At 34.3% G+C, this 21,519-nt stretch overlaps 1 protein-coding gene across 5 annotated transcripts in view; it reads right to left on the bottom strand.

The window, feature by feature from the left end:
- The window catches only part of Fhos (Formin homology 2 domain containing), a 138,419-nt gene that overhangs the window by 12,260 nt on the left and 104,640 nt on the right, over positions 1-21,519 (bottom strand). For 3 of the 5 annotated variants that reach the window (XM_077402738.1, XM_077402734.1, XM_077402733.1), the window contains exons 6-18: positions 19,725-19,830; positions 15,129-15,639; positions 14,534-14,796; positions 13,969-14,100; positions 13,219-13,555; positions 11,247-11,892; positions 6,583-6,741; positions 5,891-6,073; positions 4,319-4,438; positions 3,677-3,811; positions 3,126-3,268; positions 2,311-2,578; positions 1,854-1,977 (exon numbers count right to left, since the gene is read on the bottom strand). In XM_077402738.1, coding sequence (XP_077258864.1) covers positions 1,854-1,977; positions 2,311-2,578; positions 3,126-3,268; positions 3,677-3,811; positions 4,319-4,438; positions 5,891-6,073; positions 6,583-6,741; positions 11,247-11,892; positions 13,219-13,555; positions 13,969-14,100; positions 14,534-14,796; positions 15,129-15,639; positions 19,725-19,830 — 3,127 coding nt within the window. Of the gene's footprint in view, positions 1-1,853; positions 1,978-2,310; positions 2,579-3,125; positions 3,269-3,676; positions 3,812-4,318; positions 4,439-5,890; positions 6,074-6,582; positions 6,744-11,245; positions 11,893-13,218; positions 13,556-13,968; positions 14,101-14,533; positions 14,797-15,128; positions 15,640-19,724; positions 19,831-21,519 lie in introns of all 5 variants that reach the window. The other 2 variants (XM_077402735.1, XM_077402736.1) reach the window with 1 other exon arrangement.

Genomic DNA, 21,519 nt, shown 5'->3' with positions numbered 1-21,519 from the left:
GAAGCCGTTATTTACGCGATATTTCTTCGCGCCGACTCGAATAATATCCACGTCGCTTCGAATATTCCCCTTGGAAGTTAACTACTTTTACATTCTGCCCTCTTGAGGCAAAGTTACTATATCTTATATAGCGCGCGTAAAGCGCAATAAAGAGTGAGTAAAACAAAAATTCCACTCAAGTTGAAATTTTTCTCTCATGAATACGGAATTTATGAAGCAACACACCGTCGAAGACGCGTCCTACCTTGACGCTTCTTGTAGCTGAATGATAATGCTACTTACCAGCCAAGTTACGTTCACGGCTTAACGATACGGCGGGTATACGCAATCTCGAACATCATCGCGAATTTCGGGCGAGAAAATTCCGAGTCTCGTAAAAGAGAAACTTTTACCAAATAAGTCCCCGTGCAAAGGCAATAAAGATAACGAACGGGGACTTATGCGCGCCGGTAAGTTTCACGTTCGGCTAAACACGGGGGTAGGGGGCGGGGGAGGGGGAAGAGAAAAGAACAGTGTCCGCGAACGCGCGCCGTACAATCACAAAGACGGCGACGCATTTACTTCTCGTTTTCCGGTAATGTCGTCAAATGACCCGACGCTATCCTTAAATCTTGCCTGCAAGAGCCGCTGCTTAAGGGCGACATTTATCTCGCGCGCGTCGCCGCCACCGCCGAGCTGGAACATTACGGAGATGAAGAGAAATTCTCGCACTTTGTTCTTATCCGCGGTACGGAAACAGCCGACGACGCGGCCGGCGTCTTTTAGAGTGCGTTATTTTCGCGCGAGTTAAAAGCGAAGCTAAATAGGGGCTAGAAAACTGCAGTCATGTCGAGATCGTTCACGATATATGTGTGTGTGATAAAATCTCATTCCTATCGCGAAAATAAGAACATTTAACTTGTATTTCTTACTTGATTCATGAATACACATTAATACATATATGTATATTTTGTACATAATATTTGTATTGTAATTTTGTACATACATATGTACATATATTTATGCATATAATGTTCCAAGAAATCATGCATTTTTTTCTAGTTGTACAGTTATGTGCAAAACAATAGCACCGGCTAAAAAACGAAGAAAATTCTAAATTTAAAATTAATCAACTAAAAATTATTTTATTTTATTTTGTATCATAAATCAATTAATAGAAACATTTCATCTCATTATTACAAAAAGGTAACAATAAAAAAATAAAATTTTGTAAAAAAGAATTTTCTTCATTTTTTTCAGCCGGTGCTATTATTTTGCACATAACTGTATATCATGCGGAATACTTTCATTGAAATATATTGCCAATAAAAATTCAAATTAAATTTACATTACAATAAAATTGGGAAACTAACTGAAAAACTATTTTTAATGGCAAAAAATTTAATAACAATATAAAAATTTTATTAAAAAAGTAAAATTTCTGCAATTTATTCTATGGAAATCAAATAATCTGTGAAGCAGGAAAATGTAATGCGTATAAATGGCACATTATTTAAATCAATTATTTGTTAAGAAAGAAATTGATGTATTATATAAATCGCCCAAATTATTTGTATTTGTAATATATATAAGTCAAAATAATTTTGTCTCTATATTATTGCGTTTATTATATCATGTTGTGTAATGGAGCATAATGGATTGCTAAATATTTAAGAACACATGAAACATTATACATTTCAAATAATTTTCAACTTAAATTACTGATCGTTATTAATTGTGTAAAATATAGAATAAAAGATATTACTTACTGCATATTTATTAGGCAACATTTTTACGCAACAAATAAACTAATATAAAAATATAGTGCGCTAAAATGGGAAGAAGCAAGATCTAGGAAAAAGATTAAAACTTACCGTCTTTCTTCTGTCTTCTCCATGGTAAAGTGCCATGGATACTCTCGACGTCTGAAATGTCACTGCCAAGTAGTTGTCTGAGTTCCGCGTCCGCTCGATCCTCTTTTGTACGAAACTTGCCGACCTGTGATAAGAACAACATCAAGATTTTACAGTAAACTTGCGAAAGATGCGCGCAAAATCTTATGAGAGTAAATATCATATAAAAGCAAAAATAATTTAAATAGCTTTATCCGAATATAAAAACACAATATTAAAAAATAATTATTTATATCACAAAATTGCAAATATAAAAACCATAAGAGAAAAAATTTAGTTGACACTTTATTCTAATTCAATTAATATTGACACTGCTGTTAATACCAATAAATGGTGACTAATCTAATCCGATATAAATATAGTTCATGAATTTTGTTGTGATATTTTCAACGAAAGATACAAAACGAAAATAGTTTACCTCTGTTATCATCTTTCCTCTGGTCTTATTGCGTTCTCGATGATTGGCTTTCTTCTCGAGCTGCTGTATCACTCGTTCCCTGGTGGTCCTGTACTCCAGAGCAAATTCGGACACAATCCTACAAAACTCGTTTGGCTTTGTGTCTTGTACCCTATGCAACGGTATACCGAGCCACAGAATGAATTTGCGGAAACGGTTTATGATACGTCTGTGCACGATGTCTAAGACGATTATCCTTTCGGCGCAATCGGCAAGGAAATCAGACATTCTGCGATATAAAAACAGAACGATGTATTTTTCAAAAGAATATATTTCAGCGAGTAATTGTGGAACATGTGAAACTTTTAATAATTCTAATAAATTCCCTCAATTATAAAATAAAATATAAACTAGAAATGTGTGTGTGTATATGTGTGTTTAAAAGATAAAAATTATATAATTGAAAATGATACAAAAAATAAAAAGGTATATCTATGGCAGAATGTGCAAGGTGCAGTGAGAATGATTGTCGACAGAAAGAACGGATGGAAAGAGAAAGACTCGAGGGAGGAGAAAATGTCCATTCGGTAATTAATGGAAGCTCCACTTGGACGGCAGCCAGTTTCACCGGAAAAAAAACTCTATCCCGAATTTATCGAAGCCACCGGGACTTCTTAAACGCGAACACTCAGGAAGACTCGCAGAAAGGGGCAGAATGAGAGAGAGAGAGAGAGAGAGAGAGAGAGAGAGAGAGAGAGAGAGAGAGAGAGAGAGAGAGAGAGAATCTCAGAAATTGTGGTTCGGGGGCTGAGAAACTCAACGGGAATTATACTCACTTGACCTTCATCATCGTAGAACCATCGTGCTTCGCAATGAGCTTGAGATGGTCCCAAGACGCTTTGCACTCGTTCTCGAGTTTCGCGATGTTCGCCGCCAGCTCGTCGAAATCGATTTTCGAGGCTCTCGTTACCGCGCCAATCTGAAAGCAAAACCGCGTTGGTGGTGCCGAGGAAGCTATACCAATTGTCTTAAAGAAAATGTACGAGGAGTTTAATAATTTATCTGAGAGAGATACAAAAGCAACTTTCTTGCACACATCCAGTACAATCGAAGCTATCATTGTCTGCATTGATAAAATAAATCAGAATCAATAGTAAAAGAATTCTAAAAATAATTTACTACAGTCTACATAGTCTACAGTTTACATAGATTTCAAATTACTGATGTGACGTAGGCGATGGGAAAGAATAAAATTCCAATGAAAAAGTTATGGAGACACAAGCAAATAAATTTAGTTTCAATTTCACAAATACACAATAGTACTACCACGATATCATGACGAAGAGTAAAGTTTTCTCGACTTTTGATCGTATTAACTGACTCTCACCTCGGAATAGAGGTCTGTAGAATCCGGAAACTTCTCCATCACCATGTGACAAAGATGATGAAGCAGCGAGTGCTTGTGAACCGTATCCTTCACTTCAGGTACTTTAACGAGGTATTCCAGTTGAAAGCCCTTCACCTGAAAAAGGATGAAACCTTCACATCGTGACAATATACGCATCCGTCGTGAAAATCGCGCGTCTCATTTTGACGTTTGTAAATATTTAGATTTATTTATGTATTTACATTATATATAAACATATATTATATATTACAATAGAAATTTCTATGAAATAACTGCGTCGCTTGGAAATTAATTTGATGCAAGTCTAGCTGCCGGAAAAAAAATACATTCAAACTTTTTAAATATAGTAGATATTCCGTCAAAACTTTCGAAAATTCCGGCGCTGTTCCGAGGATAAATAGCGGGCCGTGATTGCAGCGAAACTCCGTATTAAACCGGAGATTGTTTTCGGAAAAGTGTGTCGGCAGCCAGCCAAGTGGCATGAAAAGCATCCTGTTCAACCAGCAGTTAGAACTAAATTATCGATATCGTCAAATTTCGGACCGCTATTATACGATCTCTCGCCGTATTGCGAGACAGGCGGATTAAGTGGATATCATTTGGCTGGCATTCAATACCCACCTCATTTCCGTTGAGGAATATCCCGATCGAAAGAAGCGTGCTCAGAATCCCACGGAACGTTTTATTCATTCGCAAGGTCTCCATACCCTGTTTCAAATCCATCAAAGGATCCGCGATTTCCTGGAAGTCACAAAAACCGCCCCGCATTTATATATTTCCTCATCTCGCGATTTCTCGTATAATTGTATCGATTTTCATAACCACGCGTCTCATTGTTGCATTGCGGTTTGAAGAGGTCGTTATCTCGTGGATTAATTATTATTGCATTTTAACCAGAAACGAAAAAAAAAGAAAATTATTTTTATTTTTGCAACAGCTATGTTTCATGGAAAAAAATAATAATCTATAATGTATTTAATCCATATAATTCATACACTGAGAAAAAAATCCAGGTTGTTCAAAAATTAATAAATGGATAATCCGATATTTTTAATCAGAATTATGAAAAACCGATCAAGATTAGAATAATGTCCAATCAAGATAGTCGGATGTCATTGATAATTGATCGACTTTTTAAGAAAGTGTCGGATTGTCCGTTTGTTAATTTTCGAACAACCTGGATTTTTCTCTCACGATCAGTGTAAGCATAAAAGTGAAATAGCGAAAGCATAGTTTGATTATTTCAATTTTAAATTCAACGTTTGCCATTTTCATAATTTATTGCTGTAATAATTCTGATCCAAAAATTCTTCTTTCTTTTAACTTTTTATCAATTTTTGTATGCATTTCTGAATTAATTGATTTGATTGAAAAATGGTGTATCTCACATTCCGATCATACAAGTGGATATAAAAAGATTCGGATTTCCCGGCGCGAACTATTTCGCGCTTCAGCTATAGTCGAGCGATGCCAAGGAACTTAGGTCGTCGGGTGACCTCTCTTAGTTCGGGGACAATATCGGAATTTGCCATTTTGTCGTCGAAGAAATGCGCCGAGAACGCTCTTCTACCTGCTGACTTCCTCTCTTACATTGCTAACATTCCTTTTCGTCGACTTGATACTCGCAATAAAATTCGCGCGCGAAGTCAAAAAGAACGAAACAGAAAAGAAATATATATATATATATATATATATATATATATATAAGGAGCCAATTTAATATTATTATATATTAGTAGTATCCAACTCGCGAGACGACATTTACTTCAAATCAAAATATATGTACAATTCAGTTATACGTCTAGGATATTATTCGCGCAAGTGTGTTTCTTTTAATAAATTAAGTTTTATTTGGAAAGGGATTAAGTAAAAAAAAAGAACTTATAGTCTATAATTCTACTCAACTTTAAAAAGAGTTGAAGTTATAAATGTTACTTCTATTGATAAGTTGATAATTCTTACCGTATTATTGTTAATTGAAATTCGAACAAATGTATAATTTTTCTTGATCAAATAATCAATAAATAATAACATATTATTTCATTTAAAAGATGCTTGATTATGAAATTATCGACAGTGGAGTATTAAATTCTGTTATCGAAAATAATTTATGTACAAAATCGATTCAAAATTAGGATATAGAAAAATTAATTCAAAATTAAGATATACATAAAATGTAATATTAAGACTTACTTTTTCAGAGTTTTCGAAGTCTAGTTTAAATGCCCACAGCTTCAGCCTTGCTGGCAGTTCTGAGATGGAGGTCAAAGTCAGAAGGAACTGTTCGGCCGATCCTAAAGGAAGGTCAGGATTGGCGGCCTGCGCCTCTTGTATCCTGGACTTTTCTTCTTTAGTAGGTAGCATCGTCAGAAGTTTCTGTTGGGATGATTTCGGGACAAGGAGGGAAACGAACGAAGAAAAGAAGTCAATTCAAAATTAGAGAAATTAGAATAAACTTGGAAACTAGAATATGTGAGGGCTTTTCAAATATATAAACCTCAGGATTGACAGTCAACAGAAATTTAGAAAATTTTTATCAACCATCAGTAAATTAAAGCGGAATCGATATGATTCATACAAATAAAAGTTAAAAAATCGATTTAAAATATACGTTTAGTAGAAAATTTTTCAAATAAACAAATAGTAAGAAACAATGATAATTAATTATTGCAATAAATTTTTATTTCCATTTTATTAAAAAATGAAATTATATCAAAAGTATCGAAACACACTGTATATGCACGCATTTTTTCCAAGAATCTATATTGCGTACAAAAATATAAGAAATATTTTTTAATTTTTTATTTTTGGGTATTTTCATAAACTTTATTGGAAAATAAAAATACAAAGAGATAAAAAAATGAAAAAATATGCTATATTCTCACCTCGATACCCTCTCTGTTCATAATGGTAGCATCCATTTTTAAAATCGCAGTTTTGATGGATCTCGGAGGCGGCAGTTTCGTCATACCAATGTTGATAGCGTTCGATCTTTTATGATTCAGCACGATAATCTCCTTGTTCTTGTTCATCTCCTGCTGCTTCTGTTTGCCAACAACAAACGAAAAATTTTCAGTTATATCGAAACATTTGCGCGCGATATACAACCTCGACACTCTCATCGTTATTACTTCGTAGCACTTGAAGTTATTGCGGTACGATTAGTGATTTTTACCGTACAACAAATACTCCGCTATAAAAACACACCAAAAGTTACAAAACACACCAAAAGTTACAAAACATTCGACTATATCACACAATTTCGTGAAAACCTAGTAGTATAATAGGTAGTAGGATATATTGAAAACGCCACTAGAATGGAATAAATGTAGCCATTCTTTTGGAGACATATGCAGTGAATCGAAAAAGTATTTGCACACGTAGCTTTCTTACAATAACTTTATTCGAAAAAATAATACACAAGTACGAATTGTGTCTATAAGTAATTTATCCATATATAGGAAAGAATTTGAAATAATATCTCAAATAAAAGTATGCCAGAAAATAAAATGTTTTATAAAATAATTTTTAGAACATAAATTTATATTGAACGAGATAGATGTTAGACTGAGAACGTGTTACTTTAATATATATATGAATACTTAACTTTTTAAATTATAAATCAGTTTTATAAAAATCACGTAAGAATTGGAAGATACAGGATGAAAATCTTTTGTGCATTTGGTTTTTGAAACGGAGCAAACAACATAAAACTTGCAAGTCAACAAAATGCTTTATATGTCTTACTAAAAGTCGATATAGGTAATAGTAAAACGATAGCAAAGATTGTAATTATCAATACAATTACACTATTGTTACAACGTTAGAACCAACATTCTTTACTAATAATCCCCAACAAATTGACCAATTACGGTAGAAAATAACAAACACAAATAAGATTTATAACGATTTACAATGTAGCGGTCTTTTAAAAAAAGAAATATCTTCTGCAAAGTAATATCTATTAATTGTGCATTGTCAGCATGAGATTGATCGCACCAGCACTAGTGAGAAAATGCATCGTTCCGAACATGCATTTATATTAACGAACAACAAAACCACGCCGAAAGTTAAGGAATTAAGACTCACCTCCTGTAAAATTCCAGCATGCCATTTCGTTCATTTTTTTTTTTCGTGCGAGCACCAACAACATTGCCAAGAATATAAGAAGAAAATTAGTCGTATTGCAATAAACCATCATCACTACCACCACCCCTACTATTATCCGTCGCGTCGTCGTAATCGCTATTCATGATCGTTATCATAACCGTTATCCTCACGCGATACGGTTAGCCACAATATTAAATTAGCCGACGTTATTGTACAGCGCTTATTCGATAATTACATACATTCGTGGCGGAGCACAAAGCTTGAGTGAAAATCAATACGAATCAAAGTTTGCTTATAAGTTTCTTATTTCACATTTTTCTTTATGAAAAAAAATGTAGGGTTGATATAAATATATTTTCGAAAATATGTAATATAATAAGAAATTAATATATCTGTGCATTCATAGACGCTGGTACAAGCAACATTGTGGCATCGTTTTTATGCAGAAAGAAAAATGAAAATTTGAAATATTCTTTAAAACTTGCTGTTCATATTTTAAAAATAATATTGAAAAGGCATAAAGTCATATTAAGAATAAAATTTATCTATAAGTTATGTATGAAATAAGAATTGTAGAATGACTTAATAACAAAAAAAAGTCAACACTTATAACATCACTTATTTTCGTTTCTCTAAGAAAAGGCCAAGAATTAAATCAAAACATCGATTTAATTTTAAAGCAAGAGTAAAAATAAATAAATGACGAAAAAGCAATAGTAATTAATTCATAAGATTAAATCATAACAAGTTCAACAAAATTTTTAATATTACATTGTAATTTCTTAAGTTGATATCTTGTCACTTTTTACAATGATTATTATCTTTTTGGCGCACTTTGTGCACCGATTTTTCCGACTTTTCTTTTTATTAGTTCTGAACATGTGGTATTCATCCTTATTTACGACCTTATGGAACAAGTGCAAAAGCAACTGTCACAATTTCACAACGTCACTATTTGTGTCAAAAACGAGTTTTCCTTTTATACCTCTTGTTCCGTTTACATTTTTGTTTTGTCGCCAACGGATTCGCGATTTTCTTGGCACGCGGCCACTTTTTCATTGCTTTTTATGAGCGTAGGTCGACTGTAATTATCGGTGTGCTAAGCGGGTTCAAAGAGCGAGAAAAAGCCGGTGTCGGAAACAACCGGAACGGAGAAATAATGCGGCAGCTTTCAGTAAGGCTTGAAAAATACGCGCAACCCAGTCGCAGTCTCTCTGCCATACCTCTTGCTGCGATTTAGTTGTACACAGACGCGAAATACAGGTGAAAGGAAACCAATATACCCGCGCCGTGTAATTACTGCGGTAATTAACGACGATATTCTCTACTCGATTGCAATGCTTCAGCACAATGCCAGTGAGAAATTTTTGTTAGTTTCTAACGCGCACGCGCGCGTATGTGTATGTGTAAAATCATTTTGTAAATTATGTATATAATAACGTATATTAATTCTTCTATCACATATAGATATTTTATCGCTTCTCTCAAAATTGCTATAAAATGATTGAATACACTTAGTTTTAATAAAATCCAATGTATTCAAAAGTAGTTGAAATAAAGCCATAAATTAAAAATATATTGTATAACAAAATTAAATTGCTCATTTTAATAATTATATAAATTTAATCACAAAAGAAAACAGAGAAATCTTGCGAAAATCGATATTATTACTTTATGTTTATATATTACTTTATATGTAAATGTTATTACAGTTTATAACGTTCCAAAAGTTGTTCACATTTTTAAAATATTCGTTCCAATTAATTTCCTTCTTTAATTTCTTACAGTTGAAAAGTATACAAAATAAATCGTGAGTGAATAAGCTAAGATAATCTCGTCGTCTTTTTTTAAAGCCCACATATGATTGCGATTACTTTTATAGAAATAATAGAATAAAAATAAAACTTCAACAACTGCTGTGTGTATAATTAAAATATGTAGAGCATAATTTATATTAACAATACTATGATAGGATAGATGAAAGCTAGTGTATTATATATTCATGTATGTACATCTCAAGCGCTATTTTCTTTGATATCTGTAGCACTTATTTGATTAACGTAATAAGTTTAAGATCCAAATCTTTGGTAATCTGATTAATATAATTATAAGCTTGAGATCCATAGAGTTTCAGTGAAAAAGGAATACTTGAATTACTATCTTTAAAATAACACCTATTTCAAAAATTTATATTTTTTTAAATTTAAGACAAAAAATATTGTTTAATGCTGCTTGAACACAACAAAAAATGTAATTTAAAATAAGATCAATTCATAAAAACATTTATATAAAAGAAATAATAATAAAAAAATTGTTTATTAATACTATCAAGTTTTATCCATTATCCGTCATGGAGAAATCATTACTAAATCGTATGTCGAAACGACTATGATCCAGAACTGATCAAATAAATAGCGGTATTTTATTAGTTCGGCCACAGATTTATAAAAATTAATATTAACATATTAGAATATAAGTTAGAATATAAGAAAATTAAGCTTTACCTCTAATATTGTAAAAATAAAATAATATTTATCGTTGATTATAATATTAAAAGTAATATAAAATTTTATTTTCCTAAAAAATAATTGTAATTGGAAAGTTATGGAACTAGTCTTTTTACATCGATACGACCAATACAAAAAAATAAAAATAAATTAAATTTTGTTATTACATAACTATATCAATTTACAATTTCACATTATTAATCATAAATAAACGGTAATTTCTTCTTATTTTGAACACTATTAAACCTATAAGCGTCAAAAAGACGCGATAGAAAGATGTTATCCCCTTTAAACGTGTAGCAACCCCAACCTACTGGATTAACAGCAGCGTTTATGTACACAAGATTAGACGAGGTATATGCTTTGTGCATATTGGAATTTTAGTTCCGTAAAAAGGTCTTGTAACAATCTTGCATAAATCAAAATCGAATATTTGCTTTTTGTACAGAATTAACGATTCACAAAATGACTAGTACTATACAAACAAATTAATACAAAGCTAAATAAAAAGTGGATTGAAAACTACAAATAATAATTTCCTAATATGTCATTAAATGTCATCAGTCTTTCTCTTTGAGAATTTCTTTTCAAACTAGTCTAGGTGGAAACGCCATTATTATCTAGACGCGATCAGTAAAGCTTGTATAAAGAGAACATAGTAAAAATAAACGCATAACGTAGCGAAATATGGCTTCTAATTTCATCTCGTTAAAAATTTTGGAGAATATCGTATTACAGAAAACTGCAAAATGTAGGTATACATTGCGAGAAGCAGTCGAGGCTAGATCTCGTTTAAACGAGCATCGCTCTTTATGCCGTTTCCTTCCAGCCAACCATCCGCCCGAAACGGTGAAATTCGCGGTTCGTTGCACTCGTATAACGAAAACGACACGATCTGCGTAAAAGTAGTCGTACGTGTGAAGACCACTCACCTTGGTGATGAGATCCTTAGCGCGACTCTCGAAAAGGTGCTCGAGCTTCTGAGTGTCAACAGCCACGGGCATCAGTTCGTCCCAGATCATCTTGTGTTTGTCGAGTCGCGCAAGAATGTTGGGATCGTCTCGTACCTCCTTCCAGAACAGTTTCACCGTCTTCTTGCTTTTCTTCGCGAGCAACGACGGCGGGCTCTTCGGAGCGTTGCTGGTCTCGTTAGCTAGCGGTAGCGGCCTCGACATCTTCAAGCTGACACCGAACGGCAGCGGCGGACCCTGAGGAAGAGGCGGTGGCAATCTCGCCCCCAGCGGCGGTGGTGGAGGTGCCAAAGCGTCTCCATTTGACGGTGCCATCGGTGGTGCCATCGGCGGTGGCGGTGGTGGCACACCATTCGTCACGTTAGCTGATCCCAACACGTCGATCTCATCCTCGGAATTCAGATCGGTGAAATCCAAGTCGCAAAGCGCCAATGGTCTCTTCAGTTTCTTTACCAGTTCCTCCCAGTGCAGCTCGTTCTCAGACTTTTTCGTTTCTTGCAATTTGGGCAGATTATCGCCGGTTGGCGACTTCAGTACGTCCGCCTTTGACTTTGACTTCGCTAAACCTTCCTTTGCCTTTGAGATTAATCCGCTCATATCTCCTATCCTAAAGACATGCGTAAAAATTGCTAAAATTATACATATGCTAATATTATTGTAATTGTTAATATTATTATTTTATGCAATCAACGCTCAACGTTGACAGTATATATTACAACATAAAATAGAAAAAGAAAGATACATTTAGATGAGCTATTAAAATCGAATAACATTGATCCATTTACCGATTTAATTGTTGTATTGTTGAGTTACTAAATTACTTTAATTACATTAATTACATGTTATATATACAAATTAAAACCAATATAATATTATCGTGGCTTTAAATTTTTATGTTAAACACGAAAACAATCTCTATATTGAATTCTGACAATTTTAACATTATAAACTTTTATGTATTTGTAATATCCAAAAATGGAAATTATTTAAGCAAATTATCACAGTGAAATTATTGAAGTTAAATGTGTGTGTGTGTGTGTGTGTGTGTGTGTGTGTGTGTGTGTGTGTGTGTGTGTGTGTGTGTGTGTGTGTGTAGTGTAGATATTGCTATATAATTCAATTTTTTCAAAAATATTCCAATTTATTTTGCCTCTAATAAATTTAATTATTAATGTCACATTATAATATGTAAAGTAGTACGCACTATGCACCTTGCAGTAATATGATTCAACAATTATTCATTTTAAGGTACTTTTAAAGCTGTTTTATGACAAAAGTCAAAGCGTAAAGTTATTTATCAATTTGTTAAAAGTTTCGTATCCAACAAAGAAGTAACTATATTAAACGCTCTATTCTCGCAATATTCCGTATAAAATTAACTCGGTAGAATTTCCCACTAACAATAAAGTACAAAGTTTCTACTTCTTCAGCCTTCGAGTATCATTGCTATTGTCAATATCGCACGCTATCCTAATATGTTATTTTTCACTTTAACTTGTCATAAAATTTGAACCAATTTTTGTGTTCAAACACATTTATATTTATATAATTTATATTTCACGTTTAATATAAAGAAAGTTTTTTAGTAAAATACAGACAATTAAATTGTTAATAACTGAGTGTGCTAACAATTGTTTGAAATGATATACACAAATAACGATGAAGGTAATTTATATATTAATAAAAAAACACTTATACTTGTTTATACGTGTTTTATCTTTTATATTAATTTCGTTCTTATTCTCTTATTAATAATTTTTTAAAATTTGATTAATTTCGAGATTTTTTTATATCTTCTTATAATGTCGGTTAATAAAAAGTTTGCATTCTAAAGTTTCGTAAATACAGAAGCGAATATAGAAGCGAGATGCAGAGGATAAATCAATCGAGCAGCATGCATTTTAAATAAAAGCTGCGTCTTTCCCGAAATTACCTGGAAACTTTCTCTTCCACGGGACTGCTAGGTATAAGATTCTGTGCTGCCAACTTCTGAGTGAGATCTTTGACGGTTCCTTCCCTCTTAAGCTGTAGAACCACTCGACGATCTTCGTCTTCGTCGGTGTGATTACTCTCGTTGTACTCGACACCTTCGTTGGGACTTTTGCCGTACCATGGCTTCTTCTCCTCCGAGTCGAGCTTGTTCGCGGCATTCATCAAGGGCGTCAAGTCTTTTCTGCTATTCGTTCTGGACAACTTGTTCGAAGGAGAATCAGCGTTCCTCTCATAAGAGGTACCGTTCGTATATCGCAGACTGTTTGTTGCGAACTGACCTTTAATAGCAGAAAGTTAAAAGTATTTATTGTAACGATAGAATTTCTTCTCAATGCACGTCGTTTTAAAAAGAAATGCGAATAGTAAGGAAGCAAATGATCTATTAAGTCCGTCTATTTCAAAAAATATTTAACGGCACACACATTTAGTATAACATATTTTTAGCTTATTTATTTGTAAATAGATATATCAAGTGTAAAATTATATGATAACAAGATTTATCTTAGAGAGTGTGGAACGGTATAAATACGAGCCAAGCGCTGTTGACGGTGCACAAAAGTGAATCCTTTTATTTATCTTGTTGAGAATGTAAGTCATATTATTTTTGATAATCGGAGATTTAATTAAAAATAAAATAAATTATGTTTGTAAATAATAAAAAATATTTTAAATGATCCGTATAAGTACTCACTTTCCTGATCATCGGTGTGACCAAGCGAAGCTCTCATGTTTGCAGTAGCCTCTTGTTGCTCTCTAATAAAACTCCTCTGTCTCTCCGCGCGTTCTCTTCGCCGTCTTAGCGCTGGTGTAACACCAACATCCACTAAAACATGTAAAACCATATTTTCTTCAGTAAGTTAAATTTTGCTTCTATTAATTATCGCGTATAAAACTCATTAAAAAAATTTTTTTGTTAATATAAACAAATTTAATTGATTGAGATTCAAAAAGAACACTGACGGATTAGATATGTACTTTATAACAACGTAATCAATCTATCATGTCATATTCAGTATATATATGACATTTTTAAAGATTTGATAAAGCATTTATGCTAATCATGTATTGTATTTTCAATAAAATGTACAAAGAAAAAATCATACGATCTCAGTCCGTGATTTTTACAACACGAAAATCTTAGCCTATAGGCTTTAAAGTTCATCAATAATGCAATAAAATTGCTAACAAATTTAGGAGAAACTTATAAATTTGCAAGATAAAAATTTTAGGGGTAATAAAGAAAAATAGATAATTACCTTTATTTTCTTTATAACTGCCGTTGAGCTGGACTTCACCCAGATGGCTCTGGGAACTTTGAGAACTACTTGATTCGTCGTCATCATCTGGCAGGTTCGAATTTAAGGTGTTATTCAACGCGCTCACACCCAGAGAATGATTTAGCCGTGGACTCAGCCGTGCATTCAAAGACATTGATAGAGGCGAGTTACCCGTTGAATGCCTCCGAGACTTTCGCCGTTCGTGAGAATCCACCAGAGACTTCCGATTTCGTAAAGTTTTCCTACGCAGTGAATCAGAAATATCGAATCAGAAACATTTTGATCAAATGAAATAGAATGTTTGTAAAAATATATGCATCTAATTGCAAGATCTTTCCTTTTTCTTCTATAGATCACACAACATTTCAGAAAATTATATATTAATTAATTTAAATACGGATGAAAAAGAAGGAATATTATTACATCAATGATATTGTCGATTATAAAAAGATATCCAATTATATCGAATAAAAAATCTTTACTGTGTTACTTATTTACTGGCAAAGTAAAAAATACTTATTTGGTCTTATTACATAATATTATACGTTCGATGGCAAATTATGATATCACCTACCTTATATTGTCATCCAATTGACGTATAGGCGAACCCCTGTCGCCGTCTTCGTGATGCAACACCGCTTCGTAGATTTGAAACTGTCTGAGCAGGTCAAGATCCGTGCCCTGTTTCGACATGTACCTCTGAATAACGCCCTCCATACCCTGTTCCTCGAGGCAGTCCACTTGATCGTAGTACGTGTCTTGATCGGGAATACCATTCAAACACTTGTTGATCAAAGTCGTTGCGTATATAAGCAACTCCGTGTCAGCGGCGTCATAATCCTTCAGGAGTTTCATCACGTTAATCCACGGTACCACGCCCCTGGCCTGATCGACCGCCCTCACAGCCCTGACCAACAGCAGGCTGTTTGTTTCCACGTATTCCACAAACACGAGCAGTAGTTTCAACGCCGTCTTCACCACCAGCCGAAAACGACTAGCAATTAACGTATACAACCATTCCACCGTCTGCCCATGTTCCATCACCCCGTTCATGCCGTCGACGTACAGCATCACCTGGCCGAGTGCTGCATAAATGCAAACGAGTTGCGAGATTAAAACACGAAGGGCGAAATTGTTCCAGACAATCGGGCATAAAAAGAGACGAGCCTTTAACCGTTGTCCGCGTAAATGTACCTCTCTGATGGATTTTATGGCCACACTCAAAAAACATAAAGACCCAAGAGATTCTTGAAACATCGCAAAAAGAGAAGTAAAAAATTAAATATTTTTTTTAATGCCGTTTAAACGTGCACTCCCTAGGAGATTAGCAGAGGGAGAAACGTATTTTTATACGAACAGCTGCCTTTTAAGATATCGTTGCCAATACTCCAATTACATTAAATATTTTCCGCATTAATCGATATTTTTTGCCTAGATTTTTAAATCTCCCTGTTGATATATAACCATTAATCTTGCCTCTTAATTCGCACCGTGGCATTTCTCGCTATTTTTACCGGAACGTAAAAATATAAGCGGAAACGTCGGAATGATGACCTCTGCCGATGCAGATACGCAACGAGAAATACAACCGTCGTTGCGCAAACCGATGCGATACCCATCAATCTCGGCTCGATCCAAAACGATGTTACCTATTTTTTTTACCATGTCCCGTTGTTTACGAAACGGATTTCCGGTTCGTCCTCGGGCTACGAACGCAGGCAGGCGCGATTGAATTCCGCCAATCGCGGCAGGTTTACTCAAATTTTATACGACATAATATTATGGTCAAAAATATGCTTGCGCTCACACGCTTATCGCTTGAAACACGCATATCCCGACGAAAAGCCCTCCACCCGCCCTGCCCTAAACAAATTACGGCACGCTTGGCGTGTAAAATGCACGAAAAATATAGAAGAAAGCTGCTGCGAGCATTCATGTACTGCAGGTAAAAACCGCTTCAACTGAAATTAATTATAAACAATGAGAAAAAAATCGGAATCTCCCATGCTATACTTTGTCGAGTAATAATTACACGTGAGTTTACATGCGACTTGAAAATGCGCATGAAAATCCAAATCATTTATACGATACGTGCAAACAAAATAATTGATGTTACACTAATTGTAAGTCTCAAAGCCAATTAGTGAATGTTTATCAAATGAAATATATGTTACCATCGCAACGAACTATTCCAAATCCAACTCGGAAATCGACTTTGTTTGCGAGAATGCTAACGATGTTTAATTTTCGCGAGAATCATGTTGTATGTACACAAAATGTAAGAAATAATATTGATAGAAAATCAGCAATTTTTGATTCCCATTCGCGTGTATGTGTTAGAGAAGACCGGGGCTCGTTGGCACAAAAGGCAAGTTGGCAATGCGTTCCGTTTATGTATTTATAGCGAAAAAAACAATGGAAAAGTTATCACAAAATATTTCTTATATGACATAGGTACTTTTCACAAAGTTTTATTTTAATCAGACAAGTATTACAATAGAAAAAGAGAAAAATCTGATTCAAGAGGTGACAAGTAAATTTTCGAGCGTTTCAAAACATCGTATTAATATTCTTCAACTTGAGAAGTAAATCAAAGTGACGTATCATTAGTTAAAAGAAAAGTTTCTGTTACTATACGACATGTTATTTTGACTAACAATAGTAATTTTTTGTAATAAAACGACTGAAATAAAACGTATGTAGGGATGGGGTATGTTGGCTCATATCAAGACACGCTTAGCTTGACTTGTCGTTGCCGTGCGCGTGAGACCTGTTTGATCACGTGATTTACTATCTACAATGCTGATATAGAAGCTAAATAGATATTTATATTAATATTTTTATGATGAAGAAAGCGTTACATCTAAAATAGTTCACAATTATTTTTCTGCAACAACGTTTTGATATTCGATCATTACAAAATAACTTTAAAAAATACAATCTTTATCAAGAAGTACGTATGTGTTACCCGTTTTGTGTTTCTATTACGTATTCATTAATTTAACGTGGACTTTTGTCGCATAGCCAACTTACCCTACTATCGGGGAAAATTGGCCACAATGCAGCATGTTCATATTTCATTTATTACAAAGAAACTATACGGTATACAGGAGTGTTCCTAGCATGAAAATGTAAAGAAAGGTTCTCTCTATCATATTAGTACTGTTTAATCATGATAATTAGTTGTATAAAAACACAAATGCCGAAATTGTAAAAACGGTGCCAACGGGCCCCGGTCTCCCCTATAATTAATATTTAACCTATGCAAATTTGGAGCTGGATAGTGCAATCAAGTTAACGAGGCTTTTATCTCGATAAAAATGTGACTGTTTACGTATACTGATTCTCCAATAGAATATTATCAAAATTCTGGCATTCGCGCGATCGTGAGCTTCGTATCAGCAACACAGGCTGGCAATGACAATGATCATAAAGCAATTTCGGCCCGTTCCACTATAATAAACGTTAATCGAGCCGTTATCGTTAGATAGGCCATAAAGTTAGGATGCGAAATCTAATTAGAACCTAGACACATATAAATTGCGTCGCGCATAATTAAAATATCTGATATAATTATGTTGCAGTCGGGGGCATTGTAAGTTACTTTAAATAGACTGCAAAATGTAATATACGCGCATGGTACCAACTTCTGTAATAAAAACAGAAAAATTGCATAAGAATTTAATCATAAGTTGCTTCAAATAGATATCAGATAATAAACAATAGTCAAGAAAAATTGTTAAATTATATTTAAATTTAAATAAAATAAATTCAATTATTCTTATTATCTCTTAAAATATATTATACTTCTCAAAATTGCGTTTGCAATATCAAAATCTTTGCTTCTCGTATCTTTTACTGGTTTATTATGGGTTTCTCGATTCGCTTCAGTCTTCCCTCTAATACCAGAGACGGATGCGACGAATGCATTACAAGATTACAACATGAAATTAGCGTGCTCATTCGCGTATAAGCCGGCGGTTTACAAAGTACTTGAACGCGGATCCGAGATATCGCACTCGAAAGGCACGATCAAAGAGCGCCATTCATAATTCGCGACGCATCGCGGGTTTGACGAGTAGCTGCGAGCCACCGTGGCTCCCACGTGTTGACGCTTTCGTAAATGCGGCGCGTTAACACCTGGTGTCACCTTCTCTCGCTCGCCGTACTTTTAGATGGCAATATCATCGTCGCCACGTCCTTCTTAGAAAGACAAAGACTAGGGACGTTGATGCCTCGCTCGTTAAACGTTAGCTACATTACGCCGGTATTATCTTATCGTTACTTGCGGCAAAGCGGGAGCACGCGCGCGTAGAGAGCGTCTACGTCTACCATGAAATCTCGGTACGCATGTTACCCCGGCAAGGTCATATCGTTCTCTTAACTCAATTTGCGGATCCGTTTACGATAGGACTTTCCCGCCGTCTAATTGGATGCACCGACTGCTACTGTTATTGCGGAAGTTGTAGAATAATCATCTCCTGGTATTGTTATTGAATTGTTGGCGGTACGCCACAACAATAGCTATTTACAAGTTATAAAAATTAATTGGACATTTTTATAGAGATCGTGATTAAAAAATAAGGTATCTGCACATGAATTTAAAAGCATCGAGATAAAAGTTTTTTTTAGTCTTTACAATATATATCGATGACATACTTCGTTATTGTATTATAATTGGGACTCATATAATTGGCAATATATCTTGATTAATTATAGAAAGACTATAAGTATACTATAATCATCATCTAATTTTCATTGGAAACTATCAGAATAACCAACGAATAATTAGTAATAACTAGAAGTTTTTAATTAAAAACATTAAATAAAAAATAATATAAATTATTTCTGTCACAGAACTAAATATATATATATATATATATATATATATATATATATAGTACTTAATATATGTTTAATATATAATATTTTTAGTCCTAAAAATAAAAATAATTTTTATAACCAAACCACTTGAAAATATCATTTTGTTCTTACGCGTGTAGGAAAATCTCAATTTGTTTGAAGAAGATGAAAGTTTTTATCGATAATAATAAGAGAACGGTTTAAACGAGAAAAGGTACGTCTAGACTTTATTGAATTGGAGATGAGCATTAAAAAAGGACGCATGCAGTTACCCTTCAATTTTATAATAAATGAATAAAGTACTCACCTCGTAAAATGTAATTTTGGTAATTCTGGTCGGCTTCGCTGCTGACTTTGATCAGGCAGGCAAGTCCGTCATTTTGCACAAACTCGTGCACCAGATCCTTGTCCTCCTGGAAAATTCGAATTCGCGATAAGTCAATTTCATTTCAGACTTAACGAGGCGACAGAATTAATTTACGTTGATGTTCTAAATAGGAAACAGTTTGCAGAAATGTTTCCTTAAAGGCCTTTATTGCTGCTAGGTACGCTTCTTTATTATATCAGAACGAAAAGCTTTTAATGCATAAAACTTAAAAAAATATCGCATTACGTGTTAAACATTGTATTACGCGTGTAATTACTTTACATCAAAATAAATATAAAATCGATCAGAATAATCAATAGTTCTTAGCTATTACAATTATTAATTATTTCTTTATATAACAGAAAGTTTCATTAAATATTTATTCAGATTTCAGAAGCAATTTTTATGTTGTTACTCGAACAATCGCAAATCTCGATTCATAACATCTTTATGGGTTTATATAATTTTTTGAATGTACGGGCAAGCTTTCCGAGTTGGAAGAAACTTCAGAGAAAATGTAGAAAAACTAACATAGCTGCTGATATCCGATCCTGCAGACAGCGACGGCACGGCAGCGTGATTTACCTCTACATTACCACCTAAGCTCAACCCGTTCCACCGTGCAGCCGGGGTTAAATGGAATTAGTTATGCCGCTTCGGGCGCAAAGTCGCGGGCATAATGGAAAATCTACCAAGTTTGATTAAACCCCCTCGTTTCCAAGGCGCCGCGGCGCCGAGCCGGTGCCACGGCCGTTCGCGAACTAATCGGACTTCTCTGATTCGCGTATATATACTTGGGTATTCTCCAGTGTTTCCCCTCTCCCACTTCTCCCCCGCCAACCGGGAGACGGTGGAAGTTTACACGGGACTTAGGCGCGACATAGACTCGATTAGCTCGACGGATTAAGAAGCGAAATTGAACTCGTACCGTCGCGTCGATGCGTTTCCTCAATTTCCGCGCCGCGAAGGGAAACTTGAAACTAGCCAAAAGGAGAGAGATAAAGGGCAGGTTCGTATATCGGACGCCTCGTGGAAGTGATTATGAAATATATGGTTACACGACGTGTCCCCGCGACAAGATTAGATACGGGGACGGACGCGTGCAATTGATTTGCGCCTACGGTAAATTCGATTAGCTGTACGGATTAACAACGAAGGATGTGCAAGAATATGAGGGACACATGTGATGTGAAAGGGTCGTGATGAAGATTGAAACCCGCAGTGGCAATAATCGGAAGGATTGTTAAATGCGGGTAAAGTTTAATTAACTCTCCGTCCTCTGTCGTTCACTGCAAGAACGAAATTAAAAAATTTAGTATTTCCAATAATCTCAATCTTTTTAAAATTAGAGATAACAAAAGAAATACGCAGATGATAGCTTGAACATCAGAGAAAGAGAGAAAGAAAGGGAAAGTGTATGTGTTGTTCATCTCGTAAATAAATGAAATATCGAAGGAATAATAAATTTAAATACATTTCGGCAAAGAACTGATCAAAATGTGCTTTAATTTACATGCTAGTTTTTATGTCGGAGAGCCATCTTTCTCTCTCAACGAAATAAAATCAATAAAGTAAATCGTTTACGAAGAAAATAGAATATCGTTACAAAATTAAAAAAGAAAGAAATTGACAAAAATCATTATTTAATAATGAGATTTTAGACATAATGTATTTATACTCTTGAATATTAAACATTTAATAACCGAATTATTTTCAATAGTTTTGTTAGCAAATA

This window comes from Temnothorax americanus, unplaced genomic scaffold, assembly GCF_048541705.1.
Source record: "Temnothorax americanus isolate GAGA-0224 unplaced genomic scaffold, ASM4854170v1 Scaffold16, whole genome shotgun sequence".
Lineage (NCBI taxonomy): Eukaryota > Metazoa > Arthropoda > Insecta > Hymenoptera > Formicidae > Temnothorax > Temnothorax americanus.
The sequence above is the reverse complement of the archived record's forward strand: the minus strand, read 5'-3'. Positions and strand labels throughout refer to the sequence as shown.